Genomic DNA, 19,569 nt, shown 5'->3' on the forward strand with positions numbered 1-19,569 from the left:
ATAAAATTATACTCCCAAATGTCAGTAGAAATATTTTATAACATTTTATTATTTTGTCACAGTCAATCATTTAAAAACCAAAAAACAGAATAAGACTGAAATTTCAATATGAATCCTTATACTAACATTAAGCACTGTAATTGCTGCCAAAATACAAAATACAAGTAAATAAAGACAACAGAGAAACGACATCATGTTATTTTAATAACAATTTCAATATGAAGGAAGAAAACATAATGAAGAACACGTTTCCTTGCAATTGTCTTTACATTGCACTTTACTAGGTTTCTCAAAATGAACGGCAATCTGTTCTCAATAACATATTTACATTTTAAATCCCACATGAGAAGTAGTTCGGCATAGTTGCATAGTCAGATTTCTGGCTTTATCACTTACTGGCTATGGGAACTTGGGAAACTCAAACTCTCAGGGCCTCAAAGTACACATTTATAACATTATAATGACGGATAGTACAGTAGCCCTCCCCCTCCCCAGCCTTTATCTGTGGTTTTGCTTTCTGTGGCTTCAGTTACCCACGGTCAACCATGGTCTGAAAATATTAAATGGAAAATTCCAGAAAGAAAGAATTCAAAAGTTTTACATTGCATGCTGTGCTGAGTAGTGCCCTACAATCTTACGCCTGGGATGTGAAGCAACCCTTTGTCTATCTACACTGTAAATACTCCTCACCTGTCAGTCTGTTAGTAGCTGTCTCTGTTATCACATCGACTGTAAGTGTATCACAGTGCTTATGTTCAAGTAACCCTTATTTTACTTACTAATGGCCCCAAAACATAAGAATAGTGATGATAGAAATTTGGATATGGCAATAGAAGCCATAAAGTGTATGTATGCATAGGAAAAAACATTGTGTGTATGTGTGTGTGTAGTGCAGGCATACACTGGGGATCTTGGAATGTGTCCCCCACAGATAAGGAGGAGAGCTACTCTACTTAAACCTCTCTCATGAGATTATCTTCATGTTTAAATGAAAGTAATACCTATAAAAGTGCTTTCCATGGCACCTGACACATAGTAAGTACTTAATAAAAAGTAGCTAGTATTAGTATCACTACTATTTTAGATTACCACTACTAATAAAATAATCAAGATAATTACCCTTCACATCTAAAAACAGAACACTTTTAGTAGAAGTGTGAGTACCAGAGTAGCAATGATAGGAGGTTGTGTGGAAAGAATAGAGCACTGGATTTCAGAGGTGGTTGAGATGACATCCAGCCTGTGGGCATGGCACTTTGTGGCTAAAGTGGCATGAAGGTCATTATTTGCAGTTGAGGTCAAGGAATTGTGCAGAGGTTACGGTTGGTTATTAGGTACATAATGCCTAATTATCCCTCAGAATGAGGACAGGAACTGAGGTGGAGACAACAACTCAGTTGCAGAGATCTGACTAGATGCAGGCGATACCTTGTAATACAGGTGAACAGATTAAATCTGGATACAAACACTACATATTGATATCACTTAAGCGGTGTAATATTAAATATTTATATCTGTAAGACTCTTCCACAAATAGGAAATGTGAAATAAAATACCCAACATATACTGTTTTCAACCTCAGCATCATTTCTTACTCTATAATTTCTCCCTCCCACATGCCCACACACAGAAGCAGTACTCTTAGCTACTTGACAGGATGGTAGCTCCCTTGGGTTGCTTACTGAGATTCCACTTTCATTCAGATCTCAGCTACCCTAACCCTTCACTGCAATCTGGCTTTTGCTTCTTTAAGTGCAAAGTCTGATAAGGGATGGCTCACTTATAGCTTTCATATTTGAAGTAAAGGAAGCTTTATGCAGATTCTGGCTTTTTATGGGTTTTCTGTGACAGAAGAAGAGATTCAAACCATAGCTGATAGCTGCCAAGACCTCAAGGGACCCTCAAGGGACCCTTTAAATCTAATTATGTGCCACTTTTTTCTATGACAACTTATAATATTTTTTTCAAAAATCTTTGAACATTTTATTAAAGACCAGCTGCTTTAAAAACTAGAGATAGTTAAGCACTGATCTATTCATAGAGTTCCTGCACAGCTAAAAATGTTTATATCAAATGAAAAAAAAAAAAACAAACAAAAAACAGTACAGAAGAACCATATATAGAAAGATTTTAAAAACCCAACTCTAGAAAGCAGGTCAGATGGACTCAAAGACCTCACTGAACGTAGAAGCAACATAAAGCCTTCTGCTGGGACATAAAGGTAGGAAGCAGTGCACACAGTCAAGAACAAGGTCTTTTGCCGTCTGGTCTAAATGCTCGCCTATAGTCTGGGTTCAGAGAAAGGTCCGATCATTTGAACTGGTTGTCAATCAAAGTCCCTTTCATTTTTGCCTTCTTGGCTTCCAGTTCAGCCTGGGGAGGAAGAAAAGGTATATGTTGTGATCCATGATAAGAAATTCTTACTTTCCTTCTTTATTCTATCAGTAACTGCCCAAAAACTCTCCCTCCATGCCCATGCAGTATACAAACTAGAACAGTGGTTCTACACTCCTTATGAATCTTTAGTAACTGCTTTCTGACCTTTCTGCTGGTACGGCACACAGAAAATGATGACACACAAGGCTGTGGTCAACGGTGGTCAGCGCAGGCATCCCCCAGCCCCATGACTCCCAAAGGGCCGAGGGAATCAGTTGATATCGTGGTACACCAGTATCTTATTGTTGGCACAATAAGAAGAAAAACACTGTTCTAGAACAGCGCTTCTTAGAGTTAGTTGTGTGGCCCATGATCTGCTTGTTGCTGGTGCGTGCAAGATCTGCACAAACATGGACAGTAAACATTTAGAAACTTTTATAGCCATTTGACAGAGTAATAATAAAATAAAATAATTCAATAAAAACAACTGAGGCAAGTCCATTTCACTGCATTTGATAAATTATAAATCTGCTCTTACAAATTGGAAATTAAAAAAATAATGAAGCACTGACCTTCACCTCTGAAAACTTGATAAGCACTGCTCTAAACCACCATGGCAATGTAAAGTAGCTCCCCAGACCTACCACCTCTGTCACTGAAAAATCCTCCAGTCAATGGGCAGACTGGTAGAGCTTTTAATAAGGCACTAATGAAGCGCTATCTAATTTTAAAGAAGTATCATGAGTAAATTATTATCAAGAAAACAAGCGTGTAGACACCATCAACTATGGGTGTGCACACTCTGTGAGGAGCCCATGAATAATGCAGGAGTGGGTGGTGGAGTTGGGGCCTTAAGGAGCAACAAGCAGCCTCAGTGCTGGGCCTACCCATGGAGCACCGTCGTGTGCCATTGCACCCTGGGAAAGCATTCATAATCCTTGATCTGTTACTCCTGACCATGGACCACAAGTAGCCAATTAAAATGTCATTCTAGTTAGGGCTGCCTAACAAGTACCATAATTAGGGCCTGGATCTTGTGGTAACTATTCCAGAGCAGGGTACAACAAGAGTCACAGCCCAGGGTTAAACACCTGGCAGTCAAGTACATTGGTAATCCCTGACAGATGTCCTAAAGATGTCTCTGACTACTGGAGGATCTTTCAGACCAAGAAATCCAAACAGTCCACCCCAGCACCTTGCCACCACATGCCACTCACCAGCTCTTGCAGCCGCCTTTTGCTCATGCCTTTGCGCTCCAACTGTTTTTCAATCACTTTGGCATTCTGTGCATACGAGTCAGCAACTTCCCTCTGAGGGGAGAAAAGAAGTGTCCTTAAACAAGCAGTCACACCCACGAGTAACAACAGAGACCTTAAGTACCAATTTGTACCAGTCAAATTATGAAATTATTACTGAAACGGCAGGGCTGTTCGCTTTCAACTCTGCAGCTTTTCAGTAATCCAAGAGAGGTCAGGTTTCAACTGAAATAATTTAAAAAGTCACAGATAACAGCCCTGGCCAGTGTGCCTCAGTAGATTGAGTGTGCACTGCCACCCAAAGGGTCACAGGTTCCATTCCCAGTCAGTGCACATCCCTGGGTTGCAGGCCAGGTCCCCGGTAGGGGGCATGCAAGAGGCAACCACACATTGATGTTTCTCTCCCTCTCTTTCTCCCTCCCTCCCCTTCTCTAAAAATAAATAAATAGAATCTTTAAAAAATGTTTAAAAACTAACAGATAACAGCTCTCTCTGTAAACATTATTATACTGAAGAACCATAAACATAATTGCTGCTACTGCTAAGGGCAGACTCATAAACCATCAGAGCCAGACTGGAAGGGGCCTGAAATCGTTGAGCTCAATAGTGTTTAAATTGAAGAAGGATAAGGGATTTGCCCCCTAAGGCCTCTCAAAAACACAGTATGACAAAAATAGCACTGATGAAGTGCAACTCCCTGGTTCTCATTTTACAGATGGTCCTGTGATTCGGGGACACAGGAACTAGCCAGTCTCATAGTTTCTTACCGGCAGAGCAAGGTTTACAAGCAGTCTCCAATCATTCCGCTGCCAGGATGCTCTTGTTCTAGAGCCTTGTTCCTTTCACACCAACCCCCCTATTTCAAGTCCCTTCAGAGTAGAAGCACTTACAGCCTCAATCTCCTCTTCCTCTTCATCAATAGTTGACACAGTGACAGAGCTGAACTTGCCCATGTCTTTAGTCCGTTTGGTCATCATCACCTGGAGTTGCAGAAGAGGAAGAATCAGTCTAGACACAGCAAGAGGCTCTGTGAGCCATGTGTGCATTCGAGCAGGTACACACATGCCTGGGTGCTGGGAAAGGTAGCTGTTGGGGGTAGACAGCCACCTCTTTGGGATAGGCTGGCCTATCTAAAAGTGCCAATACTTTTATTTGCTTCATGTTGTTCTAACATTTTCCATTAAGGTTTTTAAAGTACATCTAAAAATTAGCCTGATTCATTCCTTTTTAAATTGTTTACACTGGAAAAAGAAGAAATTTGAAAGGAAGTAAATGTGAATAAAAACCATACAGTTTTGCCCTGGTGGGTGTGGCTCAGTGGATTGAGTGCTGGCCTGCAAACCAAAGGGTCGCCAGTTCGATTTCCAGTCAGAGCACATGCCCGGGGCTGCGGGCCAGGTCCCCAGTAGTGGGTGCGTGAGAGGCAACCACACATAGATGTTTATCTCCCTCTCTTTCTCCCTCCCTTCCTCTCTCTTTAAAAATAAATTAAAAATACAGTTTCTAACTTTACTCATAGGGAAGCTATAGAAAAAAAACAACACATTACACAAAAATGACATTCTCTTAATAAAGAATGCATTCATTCGTAAAGGACAGTTTCTTGCGCACTATAATCTTATTTTAAAATTTAGGGCTACATCTATAGGTATATTAACCAGTCTGTCTCCTTCGATGACAATTACCTTCTTAGGAGGCTCTTGCTTCTGAGTATATATATTCGTTTTTCCAAAACCCTGGCCAAACTTGACTACTGCTCCATCCACAATGAAGGTCACGGGAGCATTCTTCGGCTGGGACTGGTAGAAGAGTGGCAGTCCACACCTGGGAAGCAGCAGACTGAGTCACTGGGAAGTCTCAGAATTTAGATCCCCTAAACAGTGATTTGTAAAATGTGCTGAGATTCCAGAAATATTTTTGTTTGTGGCATAAACTAATGATGTGTTTTTTCCAGTGTCTCCCCAAACTACTCAGTAAGAATCACTAGGGTGCTTGTTAAAACTACTGATCAGATGCCTTCGCCCCACCCCCCAAAAGATCCCGATTCAGCAAATCTGGGGCGGAGGCAGGTAGCCTTGGTCTCTTGTCATTTTCCTCAGCATCTCAAGTGATTCTTACCAACAGACATATTCAGTACACGCTGGCTCCTGCTACTGATTGCTTCCTGGTCAAAACTGCTGCCATTCTTCCGAGGGGTCTGGGTAACTAGTTTGCGGGTTTTGTCTCATTTTGTTTTGTTTCTACAGGGCTAAGAGGGAGTGTAAAGGCTCTGCTGCAGTGCTTGGCACACAAATTCCTGTAGTAATCGTCCTACTTTCTTTGGCTGGTCATTCTTATTACACTTTTTCAGCTAAATGAGGGAGACCCATAAGATCAGATAAAACCAATTTAATGAATCCAGTGTGGCTGTGAACTAAAAATACTTTCTTGGCCCTCTCCCTGCTTTACCCCTCCTTCTCTGAGTCTTCTGAGAGCCAAGATGTAACTGTTAATTATTGAAACAAGATTAAACTTACTATTGCTTAATATTCTGTTAATCTAAAGCTAGAATATATATATTGCATTAAATAAACTTCCAGGCTTCATAAGTGGGCCTAGATTAAATTACACCATGTTACATTTACCGTATGACCCAGTAATCCCACTACTAGAGAAAACACATGTTCCCATCAAAATTTACACTAGAATGTTCATAGCAGCTCTATTTGTAATAGCCCAAACCATCAACAACTCAACTGCCCTTCAGTGAGTGAATGCTGAATCAAACTGGTGCAGCAGTGTGCTACTCAGCAATAGAGAGGAAGAAATTACTGATACACGTAACACTTGGATGAATCCCAAAAGCATTATACTAAGTGAAAGAAACCATATGTAACAGATACAGATTGTACAATATATAGTAAAGCACATTTTGTAGAATTTACATAAAATTTTAGAAAAGGCAAAACCGCAGTAACAGTAGGCAGATCAGTGATTGCCAGGGGAGGGGGTGAGGCAGGGGAGTAACCTCCGAGGGCACGCAGGGTACTGGGGACACTCTGTATCACAGTAGTGGTGCTATTACATGACTGCACACTTTTGTCAAGACCCATCAAATGGTACACTAAAGAAGGGCGAATTTAGTTACATATAAATTACACCTCAACTTTCAAAAATAATACTATATATAAAACGCTATTTTTGTGGCCAGATGGTCAGAGATGTCATTTTGACTTATGTCTTCCAGAAGCATATTGTTATTTGTGTAGAGATTATAAGGATAAAGATACAACAAAGGCCCTGGCTGGTGTGGCTCAGTGGACCGATCACCACCTTGTGAACCAAAAGGTCGCTGGTTTGATTCCCAGTCAGGGCACATGCCTTTGTTGCAGGCCAGGTCTGCAGTAGGGGGCATGCGAGAGGCAACCGATTGATGTTTCTCTCACACATTGATGTTTCTTTCCCTCTCTTTCTCCCTCTCTTCCCTGCTCTCTAAAAATAAATTAATAAAATCTTTTTAAAAAGATACAACAGAGAATTGTATCCAAATAACTCTGTTCTGTTCCTAACACATTCTTGCCCCTGGTTGCTTACACTCAGAGAAACCCACACTGTTCATACTTACTTTGCACACTTCTTCCTGTACTGTCGTTCAATGCCTTCAGGCCTGCACACAAAACAATGGAAGTTAAAGCAAAAAGATATGAGCAAATCTCATAACCTACTAACATCACTATTTCATTTCTACAAATGCTAAAAGAGTCTTTCAAAATTTGTCATCTCCTAGATCAACTGCTTATTAATCATGTATTAATTTTAAAGCCTCCCTTCCTCTCACAAACACTGACTGAGCCCCTAATAGGGGTCAGGCATCTCCCTGACAGAGGAAGAGGAGGTGCAGTATTATAGTCCTGGCAGCCACCTTAGATGCAGTAACAACAATAACAACAACAATAGAGGTAACTGCTTATATAGCTTTTACTACGTGCCAGGAACTGTTCTAAAGTGTGCATGTATTAACTCAGTTAACCATTACAACAACCCTGTGAGATAGGTCATATCATTACTCCCATTTTACAGATGAGGGCTCCTAAGCACAAAGCAATTACATGATTTGCCCAAGGTCACACCATCAGGAACTAGAACAGTTTGAATTCAAGCCCAGGTTGTCAGATGCAACAGCTCACAGAACACTGCCTTAGATGACCAACTCTTCCACCCATCCAGTTGCTTAACAGAAACCTTGGACTTATCCTTGATTCTGCACTTTCCCTTATCTCCCACACCCCTGCATGCACAAATCCTGTGGCTTTTATCTCCAAATTAAAAAAAAAACAACAACAATCTTAAACCAATGAGTTCTCCACCTTTCTTCCACCATCTCAGCCCAGACCACCAGTATCTGTGCCCTGGACTATGGTCACAGGTTTCTGACTGGTCTCCTCACTTCCCCCACGTTTAATTTTTTAAAAATATTTATTTATTTTTAGAGATGGGGGATGGAGAAAGAGAAGGAGAGAAATGATGTGTGACAGAATGGATCAATGTGTGAGACAATGGATCAGTTGCCTCTCGCATGGTCCCCCTGGGGACCTGGCCTGCAGCCCAGGCATGAGCCCTGGCTGGGAATTGAACTGATGACCCTTTGGTTTGTAGGCCAGTGCTCAATGTACTGAGCCAGAGAAGCCAGGGCTGTCTAAATTTTTTAATAGGCAATATGTGCACATGGTCTATACAGAGTATAAAATGAGAAGTAAATCTCCTCCCCACCCATCCTCCACCCATCCAGTTTTATTCCCCAGAAGCAAATACTGTTTCTGGTTTCTTCTGTTGTTCTCAGAGATAGTGGATGATACAAACAAAGAATCCTCATTGACACACAGAGAAAATAGTTTTCTTTTCCTTTTTAGACAAGTGTAGCATACCTTATACTATCCTCTACCTCTTTGTTCAGTTAAAAATGTATCTTGGGCGCTGGCTGGTATGGCTCAGTGGATTGAGTGCCAGCCTGTGAACCCAAGGGTTGCTGGTTTGATTCCCAGTCAGGGCACATGCCCGGGTTGCAAGCTGGGCCCCCAGTAGAGGGTGCGTGAGAGGCAACCACACTGATGTTTCTCTCCCTCTCTTTCTCCCTCCCTTCCCCTCTCTCTAAAAGTAAATAAAATCTTTAAAAATGTATCTTTCCTAAAAAATATGTGATCCTTCCCCATCATTGATAAAGAACTGCTTCATTCTTACAAGGTCTGTACTATATGCCTTTGTATGGATCAACCAAATGTCTTTTAGTTGTTGGATAAATTCCTAGAAGTGTATCCACTTTAAATTCTGACAGACACTGCCAAATTACTCTCTAGAGAAGCTGAACCATTCACACTCCCGTCACCAATGTGAGACTTCCTGTTTCCCCACAGTCAACACAGTATGTTATTAAAGTACACTACTGCCAACCTCGCATATGAAAAATGTGATCTCATAATGTGTAATTCTTTGTTTTAAAAGAATGAAGCTAGGCATCTTTTCATGTACTTAATAGGCACTTGTATTTTCTTTTTTGGGGGGTGAACTCTCAGTTACTACCCTTTGTTTATTGAGTCGTCTTTATTGTATGTTAAGGAGACCTGCAAATGTTAAGGGGCCTTGCAAACATTTCTTCCCCAGTTTGCATTTGTCTTTGATTTTTTCACCCACATGGACATTTTAGATTTTTGTGTGATCAAAGAAATAGTGTGTGTATGTACGTGTTTGTGTATGTGTGTGTGTGAGAGAGTAAGAGAGAGACAGAGAGAGACAGACAGACAGACAGTTAGGCCTTCCCCACTCTAAGTACATATCTAAGATAAAAATTCTGACTACTTATTCTAGAATCTGCTTCTACTACTGTCTCACTCCAGATCATTCTGTAAAATAAAGTCAAGAGTGGCTTCCTTGCCCTGGTCAGGTGGCTCAGTTGGTTGGAGCACGTTCCACACACCAAAAGGTCATGGGTTTGATTCCAGTCAGGGCACGTACCTAGGTTGTGGGCTGGTAGGGGCAGGTGTGGGAGGCAACTGATCAATGTTTCTCTCTCATATCAATGTTTCTGTCTGTCTCTCTCCCTTTCCCTCTCTCTAAAATCAAGAAACATATCCTTGGGTGAGGATTAAAAAAAATTAAAGAGTGACTTCCCAAGACACCCAGAATAAAATCCAAACTCCTACCATGGCCTAGCAGACAGCAACTGAGCCCATAATTGGGCCTCTGCCTCATCTCATACATTCCCTCTCTCTCTCACCATTGCACTAGCCGCCTGAGTCTTCCTTTTGTTTTTTGAACCAACAAGTGCTTTCCCACATCTGACCTTTCACATACGCCCTTCTCTCTGTCTGGGGTGCTCTTCTTACCATTCACTCCAGCTGTCTCATTCTCGTTTTTTGGTCTCAGTTCAGATATCACCTACTCATAGAGGCTTTCCCTGACCACCTTTTCTAAGGGATTCTCATGTGATTCTAGGTATGAGCCCTTTGTTTCATTCATATGACCTTTCATAATCATAATTACTTTATCTTGCCATCATCCCATTACATTGGAAGGTCCGTGAGATAAAGAAATCAGTGGAGACCCTGCCTGTCTGTCTCACTGCTCTATCCCCAGAACAGAACAAAGTACTGGAAACAAAACAGACATGCAGTAAATAATGGTTGAATTAATTATTTTAAGAATTCAGTTTAGTGAGGAAAAATATAATCACGGAATTCTTAAGTAGGGGAATGCATGCAGTTTAATGGGGACACAGAGGTCAGAGCTGCCAATCTGTCCGAGGTAAGCATGGAAGGCTTCCCAAGGAGGTGATGTGCAAGCTGCCAGCTCCTGATAGAAAATGGTATTTTAGGCAGAGGGAATACTATGTTCAAAGGTAAAACAGCACAAAATATTCAGAGAATTACAGTTTGTTACTAGCCCTTAAAAAATGTGAAATGAGTACTACATACCTCACAAAAAGATTTTAAGGTTGCAGTATGAACAACTGTACACCAACAAATTAGATAACCCAGGTGAAATGAACAAATCCTAGAAGAGGATGACACAAACTACCAAAACTCACTGAGAAAGAAACAGAAAATCTAAATAAAACACAGGCAATCATAGAATAGATAAATGGGACCTGATTAAAATAAAAAACGTTTGTGTTTCCAGGAATACCATGAAGAAAGTGAAAAGGCAACCCACAGAATGAGAAAAGATACAGTGGTGCTGCTTGGGGTGTAACTCCAACGCCAGTGATCCCCACCATCTTTAACACTTTGCCCCTCTGCTGACAAGTATTACTTATGTCAAGTGTGCTCCCATTTGCTTACATCAGTGGTCTAGGGCACTAGCGATATTTTTCATTTTGTGTACCCCATCTGGTTTCCACTGGCATTCTAAATTCAACCTCAGCCTGAAGGAAAAAGAGTCACCATGCAACTGACTTCTAGAACCCTAAAGGCAGCCAATCTTGTAAGCTGGAGCTTTCAAAGCATAGGAATACCAAAGGGGGCTGTACATTTCCCAGTGAGTTAATCTTCAAATACCTATGACAAATGGGATTTTGTCAAATTCATAAAAATTTATCGCCCTGGCTGGCATAGCTCAGTGGATTGAGTGTGGGCTGTGAACCACGGCATCGCAGGTTTGATTCCCAGTCAGGGCACCTGCCTGGATTGCAGGCCATGGTCCCCAGCAACCACACATTGATGTTTCTCTCTCTCTCTCTCTCTCTTTCTCCTTCCCTTCCCTCTCTAAAAATAAATAAATAAAATCTTTTAAAAAATTGATCAAGTATAAGGCAGGGTTCTTGCTCTCAAAAAATGCACCTTTTTGATATATATTGAGGTTGTAATGTAAATGAGACAAGGCTTTTAAGTGCTCTGATTATTAAAAAGTGATTAATGAGTCAAATATTTGAACTAATTGATCTTAGTTGTCTTTCCTGCCCTTAATCACTAGGAATATATTCGATAGGGAAGACCGAAAACAAAACCAAATGTTCTTCCTGGTTGTGGTAGACAACCTCTAGATTGGCCTGCAGTGACCTTTGCACCCTGGTATTGCTATCCTTGTAGTCTCTTCCCACAATGAACAGGGCTGATGTGTGAACCAATAGAACACTGCAGAAATGATAGTGCCTGAGTTCTGAGTCTTAGACATAAAAGACACTGCAGTTTTTGCCTTGCTCTCACTTAGATTACTCACACTGTGGGAAGCCAGCTGCTGTGTCACAAAGATACTCAAGCTGCCCTCTGGAAGATCCCTGTGGTGAGGAACTGAGGCTTTTTCCCAACAGTTAGCACTTAGCTGCCAATCATGCCAGGGAGCCACCGTGGAAGTGGAAACTCTAGCACCAATGAAAACTTCAAATGACTGCACCCACGGTCAATCTCTCAACCACAGCCTCACGAGAGACCAGTACTACCCACCTAAGCTGCTCCTGAATTCCTGACCCCCAGAAGCTATACGAGATGACAAATGTTTTTCAGTTGTTTAAAAAAAAAAATCAAGTGCATACCAGGAAATAAGGACAAAGAGGCAGGCCAAGGCCAAATCATAGAGAGCCTTCAGGCTTAGATTTTATCCTGCTAAACAGGATATTTTTAAGTTGTGCTCTGCAATGATCCCTAAATGAAATTGGATAGAGGAAGGGAAGGAGTCCTTAATGTGTTGGGCTGAAATCTTCTCCAGTCAGAGTGGCTTCCTGCTTATTTACACTTTTGGGTATGAACTTCATTTGAAGAAAGGATTCAATGTCTAAAAATGTTTGAGAGGCACCGCTGTGGGTCATGAAGAGTCACTGGAAGATCTGAAGCAGGAGACTGGCATAATGTGCACTTGAGATCATTCAGGCAGAAAGACAGTAAAACTAAAGACAAAAGATCAGGTAAAAAGGTCACTTCGATGGCCCAGGCAAGTGATGATGGGAACGTGATGATGGTAATGTAGCGGGACAGGAGGCGGCAGCCACAAGAGATGAGAAGGTAGAACTGACAGTACACGGTGAGTGGGTGTGTGCCAGAGATTGCAGCGGTGCAGGGATGGGTGAGAGGAACACAGGACAGACTCCCAGACTTCTGCCTTGGGGCGTCATCACAGGAGGAGGAAACAGAAGGAATTGTGTGGGGCTGATAGTTACAGAGATCTGACTACAGTGGCTCCAACACAACAGTTTGTTTTCATGTGAAAGAAGTCTCGTCCTGGCAGGGGTCCAGACCCCAGAACAGCATGGCAAAAGCTCTGCAATTCTTGTGGCCCTTCCTTCCCAGTCCTAAATGGCTGCTGGTGCTCCAATTATCAAGCCCATTTTCCAAAAAGCAGGAAGAAATAAGAAGAGTAAAAAAGGTTTTCCTTGGAAGCCCCATCCAAAAACTTCTATTTCCATCCCTTTTATTTGGCAAAAGTTAAATCACATTGAGAATCTTAAGAGTTTTTCTTTGCGGGGGGGGCTGTTGTGGGCTGGAATATGTACCCTAACTTTATAGACACTAGCATATAGGAGGGTATGAGAGAAGATTTGGAGTGGGACTGAGTGAACCAATCTGCGATATTTTCCACTTTAGAGAAGTGATGAGTTTGGTGGATCTTCGTTATGGTGGATCTGAGGTAGAACATCAGGTGAGGAGGTAGAGTAGGCAGTTAGATATACAGTTTTAGGCACAGGAGAGAAACATGGGCAGATCTAGATTTTGTGAGTCATCAGCATGTAAGTGTAACTGATGCCATGAAAGGTGGTGAGAATGTCCAAAGACAGTGTAAGGACAGAGAGAAAGACAGGAAAAAAAATCAAGGCCAGAGCCCTGGAGAAGACTAACATTTAACAGGCAGGCAGAAAAATCCAGAAGACTGAGAAAGCCAAAGAAGTATAAGGATAATCACAAGGGCAAGTTCACAGAAATCAAGGAAGGAGAAAGCATCAAGGGAGGGGCATGGGAAACAAAGACACAGACAGAAACTCGCCCATTGATTTGCACCTAGGGGAGTGGTATATGAGGAAAAGAGAGGACTAGGGAACAACAGTGTCAAAGAAGAGGTACTTTTAAAAAAATATTTCTTTATTTTAGAGAGAGGGGAAGGGAGGAAGAAAGAGAGGGAGAGAAACATCAGGGTAACATTAATTGGCTGCCTCTTGTATGCACCCTGACCCAACCCACAACCCAGATTTGTGCCCTGACCAGGAATCCAACCAGTGACCTTTCCCTGTGTAGAATGATGCCCAACCAACTGAGCCACACTGGCCAAGGCAAAGAAGAGGTACTTTAGAACGGAGAGACTTGGCGGTGGAAAGTGATGGGTTCCAAGACCTGTGTTGGGCAGACTGCTATATTTTCAGTAACTGGTGCTCCCACACTCAGCAGGCTACAGAAGAAGGGTAAGGAGCAGGCTGAAATTCTACCCTGGCCAGCTGGGGAGCACCCTAGACTGGTCAGGATTAGAGCAGGAACTCTATCAACCAAGGGGGGAATATACCATGCCTTGTTGGTAAACTCCAAGAACTCTATGGCTCCAGAGAGTCACTTGGCCAGAAGCCTCAGGCCTGGGAAGTACCCAACACTACAGCTGGGTCTGAAGCTGGCTCACTTCCAGGATCAGACTGACTGGATTCCAGGGTTTGTACTTCAGCCTAGGACCACACAATTTTCTGGCCTAGAACTGGGGACATCTGCCTTGTAGTGTCATAGGAATCTGTGGCCTAGGTGCATTATAGAGTACTTTCTGTACTAACTAAATAATATATATTCTTTCAGTATATACAATATATACTACTATTACATAGTAGTATATACTACTATACTATTAGTATATACTACTATGTATACTATATATGTAGTATATACTAATAGTAGTATATACTAATAGTACATAGTAGTACATAGTAGTATATACTATTATACTAATAGTATAATGCTGTACTATTACATAGTAGTATATATAACATATGTAATATGTTATATAAATATATAATAATTTACTGATCCTGAAGATAGCCAGTTAATAATTTTCAAAATTGGAAGCCAAAATAAAGATTAATAGAGGGAGAAAAAACACAAGAGAAGGAATTAGCTCTAGGTAGGGCATGTCATTTATAAACCTTTCTATGTACCATAATGAAGTGTTTCTCTGATATTGCCTGTGAATATCATAAGTTTCATTATAATTTGTGCCCCTGGGTGTATCTGGTATATAACAAAAATCATCTTCAACTGCACAATTCTGGAAGCCCAGTTGTCACACTGGTGCTTGATGCTTGATTTCCTATTGAATGTCACCTAGCAGTGGTTTATAACTTTTTTCATTAGTGTGGGCTGATATCAGTTTGGTTTCTTAAATAAACATCGATAGATCCCAGCCTATAGTTTTTTCTAATTTGACACTAGAATATAAGCTCCATAAGGGCAGGGTTCTTTGCTTGTTTACTGGTTGTACTGGGTTGGATAGTACCCCTTTAAAAAGGAATGTCCTTCCACAAACCTCAGGATATGGCCCCGTATGAAAAGAGGATTGTTGAAGATGTAATTAGCTAAGATGAGGTCATGCAGATGAGTAGAATGTGCCCTAATCTGATGTGGCTGGTGTCCTTAGGAGAAGAGAAGAAACACAGAGGCAGAGACACAGAGGCAAGTCCATATGATGATGCAGACAGAGATCAGAGTGATATATCTACACACCAAAAAATGCCAAGGATGGCCAGCAAACACCAGAAGCTAGGAAGGGGCAAAGAAGGATTCTGCCCTAGAACCTTCAGAGAGTGAACAGGGCTCTGCTGACACCTTAATTTCAGACTTCTAGCCATCAGAACTGTGAAACAATTAATTTCTGTTGTTTTAAGCCACCCAGTTTAGCAAACTAATCTACTAGGATATCCCAGGTTTCTAGGACAGTACCTGGCACTTGGTAGGTAGGAGATAAATAAGGAAATGAAATATTTGATGAATGGATGGATGGATGGATGGATGGATGGATAGATGGATGGACTTTTTAATTCCCTAGAATTGACCTCTCCCTGGCATCTGGCACCTGTTGACAGCCACCCTCACCCCCACACACACTTCTTGAAACTCTTGTCCTCTCCTGTTTTCCACACCACCAGGTTCTGCTGGTTCTGTTCCAGTTATTTTGTCTGTTTTTTAAATGTGAGCATTTCCCAGGATTATATCTTCAATTCTCTTTTCTTTTCCCCTCCACAATCTTTCTATGTAATTTTATCCCTTCCCAGGCTTCAATTCTCCACATATACCAAGGACTCCCAAATCTACAAGAGATCTACCCATATCACTCCTCTGCTTTAAAAAAAGGAGATGGTGCCCTGGCTGGCATAGCTCAGTGGATTGAGCGCGGACTGGGAACCAAAGTGTCACAGGTTCGATTCCCAGTCAGGGTACATGCCTGGGTTGCAGGCCATGACCCTCAGCAACTGCACATCGATGTTTCTCTCTCTCTCTCTCCCTACCTCCCTCCCTTCCCTCTCTAAAAATAAATAAATAAAATCTTTTAAAAAAGAAAATAATATATATTTTAAAAAAAAGGGAGATGGTTACTGCCTACAGATCCAAACTGGCCCACTTCAGCGTTTTATTGTCCTCACCCTAGAAGCTATGAACCCGTTCCAGTAGGGTGCCCTGGGCTCTAGTCAAAAAAACAAACAAAAAAACCAACAAACAAAAAAACCCACAAAAAACAAACAACAACAAAAAAAACTACTCAAATTTCCAAAGCACACATATTTGATGCATTTAATGTTTCCATATTCCCTCCATCTGGAATGCTTCTCACTCCCCTCATCTACTTTGTGAAATCCTAGTTCAAGGCCAAACACAGTTTGGATCCTAGTTCAAAGCCACCATCTATTTACTTTTCCTGACCCACGATTCAGGCAGGGTGAGCCACTCCTATCTGTTTCCCCATAGCCCTTTGGTCAGCACATCAATATTTTACCATGTCACTAAAGGTAGCCTGTTCCCTCACTGAGCCACACGCTCTTTAATGGCAAGGATGGCACTTTATTCATTTTCACAGATGCAGTCCCTAAATCAGTGCATGTACACAGTATGCTCCAAGACATTACAGGTTGAATGACCTCATTCTACTTGCCAAAAAACCCCTCCAAATTACAGCTCTAAAATCGCAATAGAATCACATCTCAGCACCATTTCAACAAAACACAATAAAGATACTACTGCATTAACAGAAGTTGGAGATTTAGCAAAGCATCAATGTTTTGGACCCAAATGGATGACCTTTTTGACACTAGAGAGGGTATTTATAGTCTCAGAACTAGGCCCAAACACAATAAGAAAATCCCATACAGAGAACATCAACCTCTTACCTGCGAAGATACGTAGTCTCCTCATCTTCTGTGTTACAGAACTTATGGGCATGTTTGGCAGCATCAATCACCCGGGACCGATCCCGGGGCCTCATGGGCAATTTCTCTAATTGACAGTCTGAAGTAATGGAGAAAGATTTGGTTATTAGAGTCACTGAAAAATACCCTGAGGCAATCAGAAGTTTTGGGGAGTGGAGGGCCTAGCACCATATAATAAGAATAATAACTATGCTTATTGAAACCAATCATTGAATTTTCTAACTAAAAGTGACTTGGTGTCAGGATACCTGGATTTTAGTCCCAGCTCTGTTACATACACCCTGTAGAGTGGTATTTAAAGCTTGCGAATGGTTGAGATCACTCAGGGAGTAAGTACAGATTGAGAACAGGTGAGAGGACTGAATCCTAGGGCCTTGCAAGGCCTAAGTTTGAGACAGAAAAAGGAACCAGACACTGAAAAGGGGCAAAATCGAGGTAGGAGGAAAACCAGGAGAGTGAGGAGTCATGGAAGCAAAGGAAAAAAGTGTTTCAAGAAGGATGGAGTGCTCATCTCTGTCAAATGCAGCTGAGATGGGGACTAAAATGACCACTGACCACTGGAACTTGTAATATGTTCAATTAACCTTGACAAATGTGGTTTAGATGGCGAGGTGGGAAGCAAGGCCTGTATGAAGTGAGGTCAAGTGGAAGTGAGGATGCAGAAATAGCCAATACAGGCAATCCTTTTTAGAAGTTTGCTATTTTTTAAAAAGCAAAGAAATGGGGTTATAGTTGGAGGAGAATGTAGGATCAAGGAAGGGTTTTATTTTCATTGACGATAAGAGCTACTACTGTATCTAGAAGCGGAGTGAGGGGGGCGGGAAATAAGGTGTATTGTTTCTGAACGAGAAATTAGTTTGGGGGGGGTCTGGATATAGAGTTACAAGGTTAACGGATGTGTAGGGAAGATGTTGATGCAGAGGGAAAGCCCACTAATCTTCAAACAGACGTAGCTCCCGGATCACACAGCTTGAGACGAACGGCACTCGAGAACCGGAAGTTTCGCTCCTCGCAGCGCCCCAGGCCGCCCCCAGCTCCCCACTACCTACCCAGCACGAGAACCATCTGGCCGCACAAACAGTAGTAGACGTGGAGGGGCTTCTCGCCGTCGTCATATTCCTCCCGGTCCCGAGTGTCGGAGCAGACAACTGACCGGGACACAACTTTAGGCATGGTTCACAGGTGACACCCAGAAAACGCCAAAACTAGGGGTCGCGCAGAAATGACGTCACAGACACGCGTCGAACCTATCCCCTACTGTTACGGCTAAGCTGCTGTCAGTAGTTGTCACGTGACTTCCGGTCTGTCTTATTAGGCTAATAAGCTTGGGGGCGTCCAGAGCCTTCCAGAACCTCCTTTGCCTTGGGCGTTAACTGTAACGGCTTTACTTGGGACACCTTTAATATTATTTAAATTGTTTATATTTCTTCCCATGTATGCGTATGTGTATGCCTATATATTTATATATAAAATCAGATAAAGAACTATACACAATAGGCATAATACAGATTTTAGGTGTGCCTCTGTGATTTTAATGGCTCTATTCAGGATGAGTACCTAATGAAGTTGAGACATCTTTTTAAAGCTGAGATATAATTCATATAACACAAAATATAAAGTGTACAGTTCAGTGGTGTTTTAGTATATTCACAAAGTTGTACAACCATCACTGCTATCTAATTTCAGAATATTTTCATCGACCCAAAAAGAAATCCCATTTGATTTTCAGTCACTCCCCACCTCTTTCCCAGAGACCCTGGCAACCCCTCATTTACTTTGGGTCTCTATGGGTTTGCCTCTTGTGGACATTTCATATGAATGAAATAATACAATATGTGGCTGTTGGAGTCTGGTTTCTTTCACTTAATATACTGTAATGTTTTCAGTAAAAAGTAGTAATGAATCAGTAAAATGGAATTTCATTCCTTTTTATAGCTGAATAATATTTTGTTGTATGAGTATACCACATTCTGTTTATTCATTTCATCAGTCGATGGACATTTGCACTGTTGCTAGTTTTTGAATATGATTGACGCTATTATGAACATTGGTGTACAAGTTTTGTAAGGACATGTGTTTTTAGTTCTCTTTGGTATATACTCAGGAGTGGAATTGCTGGGTTATATAATAACTTGACGTTTAACCTTTTGAGGAGCTGCCAAGAGTGTTTTCCAAAGTGGCTTACTATGCCTACCAGGAATCTATCTATGGGGGGCTTCTGATTTCTTCACTTCTTCACCAATAATTACTTGTGTCTGTCTTTCTGATCATGGCCATCCTGGTAGGTGTGAAGTGATTGCTCATTGTGATTTTGATTTCCTTCCCTTGATGCCTAGGGATGTTAAGTACTTTTTATGTGTATTTATCATTTATATATCTTCTTTGAAGAAATGTCTATTTGAATCCTTTGCCCATTTTTAATTGGGTTATTTCTCATTTTATTGTTGAATTGCACAAGTTATTAGATACTAGAGTATCTAACAAGTATCTTAGATACTAGACCCTAGTAATATAAATGATTTCCAAGCAGACGCATCTTAATGATACTGTTTGCCACAGGTATAGGGGAACGTCTTCCACCTTTCC

The 19,569-nt window shown here is 41.4% G+C and overlaps 1 protein-coding gene across 1 annotated transcript; it reads right to left on the reverse strand.

The window, feature by feature from the left end:
• Positions 1 to 21: 21 nt before the first annotated feature.
• STEEP1 (STING1 ER exit protein 1) lies at positions 22 to 18,195 on the reverse strand. The gene is made up of 7 exons (XM_045817547.1): positions 18,033 to 18,195; positions 16,945 to 17,062; positions 7,237 to 7,278; positions 5,318 to 5,456; positions 4,523 to 4,612; positions 3,594 to 3,686; positions 22 to 2,373 (listed from the first exon to the last, which is right to left on the reverse strand). Exons 1-7 carry the CDS (start codon positions 18,154 to 18,156, stop codon positions 2,311 to 2,313), a joined length of 669 nt encoding a protein of 222 aa, XP_045673503.1. The 5' UTR covers positions 18,157 to 18,195; the 3' UTR covers positions 22 to 2,310.
• Between the last annotated feature and the right edge of the window lie 1,374 nt (positions 18,196 to 19,569).

Source organism: Phyllostomus hastatus, unplaced genomic scaffold (genome assembly GCF_019186645.2).
Source record: "Phyllostomus hastatus isolate PE091 unplaced genomic scaffold, TTU_PhHast_1.1 phas_scaffold_28, whole genome shotgun sequence".
Taxonomy (NCBI): domain Eukaryota; kingdom Metazoa; phylum Chordata; class Mammalia; order Chiroptera; family Phyllostomidae; genus Phyllostomus; species Phyllostomus hastatus.

Bases quoted from the DNA above. Each gene is read 5' to 3' on its own strand.
- STEEP1 (XM_045817547.1), bottom strand. From the start codon at position 18,156: ATGCCTAAAGTTGTGTCCCGGTCAGTTGTCTGCTCCGACACTCGGGAC. The intron at 17,063-18,032 runs GTAGGTAGTGGG...CCATTACTTCAG, and splicing joins CCAGATGGTTCTCGTGCTGG to ACTGTCAATTAGAGAAATTG. The intron at 5,457-7,236 runs GTAAGTATGAAC...GCTGCTTCCCAG, and splicing joins TACAGGAAGAAGTGTGCAAA to GTGTGGACTGCCACTCTTCT.